The 10110-nt window shown below is 35.9% G+C and overlaps 1 protein-coding gene across 1 annotated transcript; it reads right to left on the reverse strand.

Moving 5' to 3' along the window:
- Positions 1–104: 104 nt before the first annotated feature.
- On the reverse strand, positions 105–8906 carry LOC113748433 (aspartic proteinase-like protein 2). The gene is made up of 10 exons (XM_027291986.1): positions 8269–8906; positions 7187–7316; positions 6525–6772; positions 4754–4978; positions 4400–4562; positions 4187–4260; positions 3480–3570; positions 2486–2561; positions 1920–1991; positions 105–686 (listed from the first exon to the last, which is right to left on the reverse strand). Exons 1-10 carry the CDS (start codon positions 8535–8537, stop codon positions 529–531), a joined length of 1506 nt encoding a protein of 501 aa, XP_027147787.1. The 5' UTR covers positions 8538–8906; the 3' UTR covers positions 105–528.
- Positions 8907–10110: the final 1204 nt, after the last annotated feature.

A 10110-nucleotide genomic window follows, 5' to 3' on the forward strand; every position in this document is an offset into this window, starting at 1 on the left:
TTAGTTCTATACGTCTTAACAATGAGGCAAGACGAGCCTTAAGCATGAACCACCATCCGAGTTGATTATTGCAGCTACTCCAATCATTTGAAACAAGTTGACAATAAACAGAAAGAACAGATGAATTATAAGATACATTCCATGTGAAATATGTGTATACACTAGGAAGTTCCAAAGAGTCAGAAAGAATGTATACTCCTTTCCACCATCTGTTTCCTATAGGCTTTCCTTAATCATCTGGGGTATCAATAACATCCAAATAAGAATAATGTTCAACATCAACCTCCGAAATCCTTTTGCAGAGCCTATTTCTCTTTTGAGATCAAAAGAATTAGCTATGGTTTTGTGAGTAGAGTTCAGCTTGATCAAGAAGATTATGGAGTCACAAGATGTCTCGACGAACTGACTTTCACTTTAAACACATGAGAAATTATAATGGTCCAAAGAATCAGCAAGATGCCTGATCACTATGAGTACCATGGTACACTATCATAATGCCTCCTTCTCAGCTTGTATGATTTTAAATGTTCATGGGATCAAAAGTGCATACAACAATGATGTGATGATTAACAATAGGAACCTTAGAGCTTTTCCAGCATTCAGGCCGCGAGCTGAAGAAATGATATGAGAACCCACAGCATACACGTTTCCTGACTTCTCGTCTCTCAATTTGATGCTCGAAGAGCCTGTGATTATACCAATAAAAAGAATTATGCAAAAGCCCCAAGCTTGTCAAAAATATAGTCCAAGAAAAAGTCTAAGCCATAGAAGAAAGCAAATAAAAGAACATATGAGCACTCACACGTATATGCTCATTTTCAAGCAGTGCAGTATATGACAACATCCTGCTAATGCATTATGCATGTGATTTACATTCTGTCAGCAGTATCATGCATCAATGGAACTCTAAATTTCAGTATTCTACAATTTCGCTAGAACTGACAAAATTGAAAGCAGAACAAAATGCAATTCGCAAAAGCATGTCTTGCAAAGACAAATGGGTGGTTTCATAAATTGGCGCAAGACACGTGCAAATCGGGAAAGGGGTTTCTATCGAAGCTCTTAAACTTATCCTTAGTTTCACAGGTTACTTTTTGGAAAAAATATTGAATGCAATTTATTTTAGACTAGGAATTGTGGTAATATTAGAGATTGTTATGCATTCATCCATGGGCTTCCATCAAAATCATGTAATTTAATCCAGCTAATCAGTAAAGACCTTCCAGATATTTAAGTGTACTTCTCTCTTATATTCTCACTTTTGTCCCCAAAAGGGCCCTAGTTTTGGCCTTCAGATGATCATTTAAACAATAAATGTCTGCACGCATCAGTGTGCAGTTTAGTTCCTACAGTTTGCAAGCGGTTTCATGAACAACAGACTGACTTGTAAACATTCTACTCATCTAATAACTTTAAAAGCTTTTCACAGCCACACTAGTGGTAATGGTATCAGCACATCTGGAAAGTACCGTACATGCTGCTCTAGAAAAGAATATGATGTAAAAATACCAAAAACAGAACCAAAATTTAGGAATACTTACTGTCTCTTGAAGCTCCAGTACACAAGCGGAATCAAAGAAATTGGACCAGCTTTAGATCAAACATACAACCACACTCCAAAAAGAATAAAATAAAATAGAAAAGGCCCCACCAAAGAGGAAGAAGGAAAAAGAAAATGAGAAATAACAACTCCATGCGCTTCTGAACACAAAGATCCACATAATAGCTACATGCTAATGGCAAACTAGTATTCAACCGTGCTACACATCAAGTATTTCAGTTTTGCTGAGAATAACATTGCCCAAATACAAAACTTTTTTTCCACATCAAGATTCTCTGCTGAATAAATATCGGAAGAGTATTCAATCATGAATCTAAGCAGGTAGTCTGACAATTATTGAAAGAAAAAGTGTACTCACAATTATATTCAGCCCATCCAATGGTTTGATTTTCAAGATCATACGAAACAAGCTTGTTTGCGAGTACAAGATCTGCATTAGAAGGGAGAAAACCGAAGAAAAGACCAACCAAATTAATATGCAACAAGTAGTTCTGCATTAATAACAACAGAATATTCCAGCCTGTCGCTAATTTATGAAAGTCATGCTGAGCATTAATAATTGTTTCAGGCTAAAAGGCAGATACCAGAAAAACATAAACACATAATAATTGGCAAACGTATATTCGGAAGCATCTATTTAGCCAGTGAACAATAGAATCCAGACTTTAAGTCCAAAACTGACCAAATGATTAACCAAACAGTTTCCTCACAGGTAATGATGCACTGTTCTCCTTTACCAAGATTGTCAACATAGGTCATAATAGACACATATTTGACAAAATCCTTTGACAATTAGACGTAGACAAACATCAAGTATGTGAAACTATTGCATTTACCAGAATCTAAATATACTTCAGACAACTTTTTTTTTATGTATTTATAAAGCTATTTCTCTTAAGAAACAAAAGAGCATTTTAGTAATACCTCCCAAAAGAGTTACTTCCCTTCCATCTCTTGTCTGCATACCCTTATTCTGCCAACCAATACACCATTGATCATCCTATAACATCAAAGTTGAATAAGAGAGAGGTCAATGTGTCTTTAATTTGAGAAACTAAGACCAATTTTTGCAGGAACAGAACAAAACTTTATTCACTACAAGCACCCAATAAACCCCAACCACCCCCCCTCGAGGGGGGGGGGGGTTTAATTTTTCTCTGTAGGATGCAAATTACAAATCTTTTGCAGGGCGCAGAAAATATTTGAATGACACTTTGACATCATTTATGCACTAGTCAATCTAATTGGATAACTGTCAAACTAGAAATTCCTATATTGGAACCATGACTCTCTGTATCTCTTTATCAAACAATATGTTTGGTGCCACACCTCCAAATATTCATTCTTATTTCAGTTTGGATCATCGTTATTTTATTCTTGGATGCAGGGGCATAATTCTGGGGTAATCCCACTGGGGAAACAAGATTAACACAATGGTAATAATTTTATCAGACTCCAAATCTCAGCATGGAAATTTACATTCAGGAAAAGACAACAACTATGCTACGTAAACTAAACAATGACACGAAAGCACCATAACATATACAAAATAGCGCACACAAAAATATTCTGAAACTCAAGCATGACAGTATCATTGAGTATAAGGTACAAAAAAATGTTTGACAAGAAGTAATTAAGATCAAATTGTCTTGCAATTAGAGAACAAATTAAGTAGCTCCACATTGAATCGCTGAACAGACATTGCCATGAGTTTTAACCAAATGCAGACATCCAAGGCTGATTTCAGATTGAAGAAAAAACAAAAAAGGTATGTCTAAATTTAGTAGCAAGTAACAATGCATTCAAGAAAAGACTGAAGTTTGCTGTTTAGAAATTGCTGGCTCCAACAACAATGGTACAAATCACAACTCCCACTTATAGACAGGGTCTTGCATAGGCCAAAAAAGCAAATACTTACATGAAGATCAAAGAGATATTCATGGGGATAAACTGTCAAAGAAAGTGAATCCTCAAAGTGGAAAGTAACAACTGGAAATCCATCATCAACACTGCGAATAAAAAATTATTCTGGTCATCACAAGCTGATCAATGCACAAGCAAAACTATGTAGCATCAAATGGTAAGATATGCTAATCATTAACAATTCGGTTGACAAGCAGTGAACAAATAATGTTATGATACTTGGGATGGCTAGAGTTACTGCTGCCATTTACAGGTGGTTTAGAGCTCGAATGAAGGCTACTTATATTAGAAGAAAATGAACAGAATACAAGGTCTTTTTTAAATACAAGAACAAAAGAATATTTTGATTCTGACTACCATTTAGTGCTGTTTAAATGAAATTTCAGTTATTAAATTCAGTCTTTATTGTTCACTTGGTCTATGTTTTCTTCTGTTTTTAAGGATGTGGGCCTGGAAGGGAAGAACTGAATTAATATCCACAGATCACTGATTTACGAGTCACCAACTTGCATCAAAATTTCCACCATGGCCCTCCATCTCAATCACTGTACCAAATGGTTACTTGAACAGAAAATCAAAGCATATAAAACTATGATGTAAACCAGACAAGAGAATATTCTACCCTCAGCTATAATCAATTCCAAGAAACTGCAGCCCCCTCGTACATGTATGACATGCAAAGAGTAAAGTTAGGAGTCTTACTTTCCACTATAGACAAAGCACTTGAACTGATTTTCAACAATATGGATTTTCAAGTTGGATTGGGATGCCGTAATCTGGAGGCAAGAGAACCAAAAACAAAAAGATAAGAAACAATATGCTTACAAAACTAACTGAATGAGTGTAAGCATGCAATCGAATATCATGTTACGAAATATTTATTGGTTGAAATAAGGCTCAAAAATTTAGATGCACCTTTTCCATAAGTGGAGTATAGACATCATCAGGAAGATAAGCCAAGGTTGTACCACTGTCTATTATTGTACCACTTCCAGATCCACCTCCTAATACATCTGAGGGAAGGTTTAGAACGTCACCACCCACCTCAATTGCGTTCAGAACAACATTATAATGTGCCCTAAGAGTGTAATATAACAATAATCAAGACAAAAACTAGTTCCAAAATTATAGAGAATATCAAATTCATGAATTAGAAAATACCAAGTGCACGGTCAACAAAACCAACAAGCCTCAACACCGGAAGAAGATAACCAACAAACATAGCATATCCAAACCACAACAAAAATGAAAGACGCAACGTAAACATACTCATTTGGGACCAATGGTGTTGTCTTTAGTTTTGGCTGCACTACTTGTCCAATAGCAAATATGCCTCCTCCATTGATACCATCCAAGCAATGTGAAAATATTTTTTTAACCTTTCCTGCTGAAGCAAGCTGTGAAATAATAGATGAATTTGCTTGTCCAAAACCAATTATGCCATCAACTGCTTCAGTAGATGACCCTAGCTCTCCAGATTGTTGAGATGAACACCTATCTTGGATCAAAAGAATGTAAGTTACAGAGGCAGCATAAAAGAAACACCATAAATGGATCACTATCCAGCCATGACATAAAGGAATACATAACTGGAATGTAAACATTCTGCACTACAAACAGCCAGGAACAGAAAAGGAAATATATAACTGAGATGAACAAGAAAACTTGGGCATTCCAAAACTTCTCAACCATTGCTTCAACACCGACAAGTGTAGGATAGTTAAAAAATTTACTTGTTGTACAGAACCTCAGGCATCGACTCTTTTACGGCCAAACAAGATAATGCCTAGAGGTACTTTATTATTAACACACCAAAAATTAAAAGATTGGCAGGTACCAAAAGCCTACTGAATTCATACTTTTCTTCTAGATAGACAAAAAAGGTTAGAACTACCAAGTGTATTTAAATGCAATAGTTAGCTCACAACTTAGGGTATCATCAAGAGCATGTATCGATAACATACTTCTTACTATGGATCAAAGAAAAATATCACCCTGCTCAAAAGAAATAAAGAGGAAAAATTCATAAAGATTGGAGCCCAGTTTGCAGGATTCCAATATTCACTATACAAGCTAATCACGATTACTGGCAGCAAGACATTCTAATGCGCCTTAAGGTGCATGTACCAACTGTAATTACTTGAGCTTCATTTATGATTTACCTAAATGATAAATATTGTAAATTTGTTGGACTCCATCTGTATCTGATGTTAGAATGACTTTGTAGATGACAAATGAATATAAGCAGACCCTAGAATTTATATAGCTGTAGTATCCACCATCCAGCCCATATCGATTTTATGGTAGCCACTTGAGGGAGCCATTTAGGTACGGATATGGTGCAATTTAACATAGTATTCACAGATCCAAGAAAGTAAGCAAATGGTATCAAACAGAATTCCAAGCATCCCTGTGCAACTCCATGGGAAGGAGGCGTTTGTTTTCTATTCTACATGCCATAGATATGGACTCTGTTTAAATTACCCTAGTGTTTTGCATCATTTTATCTCCATTTCCTTTCGCTAACATTAATTTTCATTAGATATGAACTGCATATTCGAGCACCTAACAGAGCTATAGAAACTAATCCACAGCTCAAATTTTTCCTTGTATTTGTGGCATTTTGCTTTCTATATGCACATATTAAGTGTAAAATTAGTTGGAAATGCATTAAAGTAGAAGCGATGATTAAGTAACAGCTTACTATCTTTGACAACCTCGCAGTTCTTCAGTCTCTCCGAAAGTCTCTGTCCTGATCTTAATTTTAGTCCAACAAAGACACAAGTAGTGATTGCCTTCCTTGCAGATCAAGCAAGCTTCAATCTAATAACAGTTATAATTTCCAGTACAACCGCTTAGGTAAGTTTCTTAAATTTGAGGATGGTGGATAATCATACTTCAGAACATAACGCCTTTATGCAGAACCAAGATCTTGGTGTATAACTGGTCAATAAGTTGTAGGCTAACACAGAATGCAATCAAGGCTCGTTCCTTAAAAATCATGAAAAGGATACTTTCTAACATTAGAAATAGAACTTACCCAAACACTATACTACCATTCATGGGTATGGTTTGAAGATTTCCCGACAGTTGATTAAGTTTTGCATAGTCTCTGACAAAATATCCGCCGGTTGAGCTCCCGTCTCCATAAGTAACAGAATATGCACAGGGGTTACCAACCTTGCAATCAGAGGCTGGGGCATTGAATGCAGACAAGCAAAAGTCTTGATCACAACTAACAAGTCTCCCAGTGCTGGAGGCTTTCATGTCATATAGAGTCAAGTCAATCTACAAAAAAGAAAAAAGCATTCCAATTTCCAGTCGGAAAAGAAATGTCACCATGAAAGCCACATGTATGCCAAACTCTTTTTTTTTAAACTTATCATGTAGCGGCAACTTGTATTTCGTATAAAGCTAAATACATTGATTTTACAGAGAAATGGTTTTTGAGCCTGTTGTTGTATTTTTAATCCACATGGGGGAAGAACTGCTTCCACATTACATCTTTCCTAAGATCTACAGAAAAAGACGCTATGCTATTACTAATTCTATTTACTATGCCACTTACAAACGAGAAGAAAGAATGATGAATCTAAAAGCTCTATCCTAATGAATAGCAGCTATAGCAGCAACATTGTAAATTCATCAGATGCCAAAATACTAGTCATCCTAAGAGTTACAAAATTTAGGAGAATGTCTTACACCAAGACTGCTTTTCTTGGGGCATCTGACACAGCCAGCACAGTTTACCCAGAGAATGTCACTTCCTGTATCCACTTGCACATAATAATCCTGAGGAGGAGTCCCAATCGAAAGCTTAGTGAAATAGAGCCTGTACAACAAATCAAAAACTGTGAATAACTAGAATTCAAATTTCTTTATCCATGAATAGATTGCATTTTGAAGTAAATGTGTCCACATCGAAACTGACAAATCTTAAACTGTCTTTAAAATAGATTTGTTGGTGTTCACAAATTAAGAAACATGATACAACATGGAGTAGCAGAAGTTTCAAGTAGCCACACTTAAGGAGTTCAATAGGTGACTCAAATGTGCATGAAGTTGCATTGAATTTGTGTTTCTCTTCCCTTCTATTTCCCCTTTAAGGTTGAGGGAAACACATCAAGTTTAATAGCCAAGAAAGACTAAAGCCACTAGAGATAGAATAATGAAATTCATAGCGGATGCCATCTGATGCCAGTGGAAGAAAAAATCTGTGCATATCTGAGTTGCAGACATGCTAATGAATGCATATGCAATGTACAGTATGGTAATGATCCACAAAAGACTAACTGAAGTAAATGGCAAAACTTGACAAACTTTAGCAGGAATGACCACTAAGTAAAGCCCGCAAATAAAAAGAAAAAGGGACTGTGAGATATGGCCAGAAAATCACAACCATGGTGATGCCAAGACAATTGACGTCATAAAATTGCCAAAATTTCCAAATTCCTCTTTCCTTCCCTGCAAAAACCCAAAGTAGAGAGCAAAGACAAAAACCACCAATCACATTCATCAGACCAATAGACACATTTATCAGCAATGACCACAAAATTATCACACAGACTATAGACAAAGGCTTTGTCAGATTGGATCTGGACAACTAAGTCAAGCACAAAATACAATGTCCTGAAAAGAAGCATAAAACTTAATTATCACATCTCAATCATGCAAAATCACAACCAGTTAACCATGAAAATCCTGAAGAATTAAATGAAATATTACATAAACAAGTTCACAAACACATACGTAACTATGAGGAATTAAAAAGTTGAAGAACTAACGCTGCATCTGTAGGGGAACCATTGCCACCCAAAGGCATGTCAAGGGCTGCAAGCATTCTGCCATGGCGGTGGGAATCATGAGCCTTGAGTGAAGTCAAAAAAGACCCTCTTCCTCCATTCTCATTCCTTCTCCCTTTAAATTTATGTTCCACCTCAAAAACCACATTATTGTTACCTTCTACATAAAAAATAACACCATTAACAACCAGAGAGACTAACAGGGCTAAAGCTACTACCGACCCATTTCTTCTTAGATCCGGAGCCATCATGAAAAACCAATAAACCAACAATTACTTATCACAAAAGCAAAACAACCAAAAGGGACATGCACAAGTATGGTGTATATGGATAAATGAATTCCAAGAATGGATTTTTAAGAGGTAAAAGAACAAAATAATCGATTTTTATAGGAGGGATAGATGAAAAAACCAAGGAAAAGAATGTTGGAGGGAGTTTTGAGGGAGAATGGTGGAAGAGAATGCAAAGGCAAGGCTGGCTCGCCTCGAAAGGGTCGGTGAAAGCCGAGGCAAAGACTATGTAGGGCCAAAGAGCCTTAAGATGGGGAGTTGAATTCAATTTCTATAAGAAAGCAACGAGTGAAAGTGTGAATCAGATGAATTCAACGGCTATGACATCATTTGTTTTTTATTTGGTGAAAATTTGGACCTTTCTCTGATTGCTGTTTCTTCCTCAAGTCTTTTCTGTTTGTTTCTTGGAAATTTACAAGCAGAAGACTAGAAGAGTAGGGAAGTTACCTAGTTATCCACTACACTAGTAATCCTTCTTTCTAAAAAACTTTGTAGATCCCATCCATTGTAGATGGGGTAACATTTTAGAGCAGATGTTAGATGCTCATTACTTTTAATCAGATACAAGAACATTGATGAGAAGTGATGTATACCTGCATGATAAAACTCATTTATCTATTAAATAAATCATACAACTAATAAATGAAATCATAAATTAGATTTAAATAAGGCGAACATTTATGTGTCTAAAAAGCCGAATGAAATGTGAATAATGAACGTGACTAAAAAAAAAAATCTATATGTTTCCTAACTGTGAATTGATTCTTTGACAAATGTCCATCTATTTTGATGGTAAACATGGTATGAGTCTTGGATAATTATCCATCCGTTTTTGCCTTTCCTTTCTTGCAAGTTAAATTTCTGCCCCTTAATTGATTCTTGCAAGTTATACATTACAGTGTACAAAAAGCAATTATCCATCCGTTTGTACATTTCGTGTTGCTAACCATTACTATATGTCTTTTCGGATCATTTGGCATGTAAACAGTACACTTTGTAAACGTAAAACTTGGTCACATACATACAATTATGGTACCTATCATCAACTTGCCAGAAAAGTAGAGTCTGTCCCTTTAATTCTTAATGGCCTGGTTTTGGTTACTAGGTGACTTGGGTTTGGAGAGACAAAAGCATCCAAATTTGGCAAGTCTGCCACAGATTAATGGCAAACGTTGCATGGGGCCGTGGCGTTGTCCTTCGATTTAATGTGCCGGCTCGGGTCTAAAGAGCTTGGGTCGGAGTGTGTTTCAGATTATCTAAATATATATATATATATATGTTCTTATGTACTGTATAAAACTTGGATGCTTGGGAAATATAAACATTCTTACTTTTAGTAAATATTCATATATGTGGGATAATTGTTTGCAACTAATTATCATGTACATAATTTATCTAAATCCCAAGTTCGAAGATTAACAATCATATTAGGGGGCTAGAGTGTTTTGGCTGCTTTTTGCGTCGAATCCAAAATGTCTCTCTGTTTCTATAAGCTAGCTCTTTTACAGGTACTTCTTTACTTTTTTAGTCATGG

Source organism: Coffea eugenioides, chromosome 9, assembly GCF_003713205.1.
Source record: "Coffea eugenioides isolate CCC68of chromosome 9, Ceug_1.0, whole genome shotgun sequence".
NCBI classification, from domain to species: Eukaryota; Viridiplantae; Streptophyta; class Magnoliopsida; order Gentianales; family Rubiaceae; genus Coffea; species Coffea eugenioides.

What these genes read in the sequence shown, in the direction of transcription:
- LOC113748433 (XM_027291986.1), bottom strand. Translation starts at nt 8,537, where the DNA reads ATGATGGCTCCGGATCTAAGAAGAAATGGGTCGGTAGTAGCTTTAGCC. An exon ending in ATACTCCACTTATGGAAAAG is followed by an intron (nt 4,261 to 4,399) that starts GTGCATCTAAAT and finishes TCTTGCCTCCAG; the next exon opens with ATTACGGCATCCCAATCCAA. An exon ending in GGAAGTAACTCTTTTGGGAG is followed by an intron (nt 1,992 to 2,485) that starts GTATTACTAAAA and finishes CTTCTAATGCAG; the next exon opens with ATCTTGTACTCGCAAACAAG.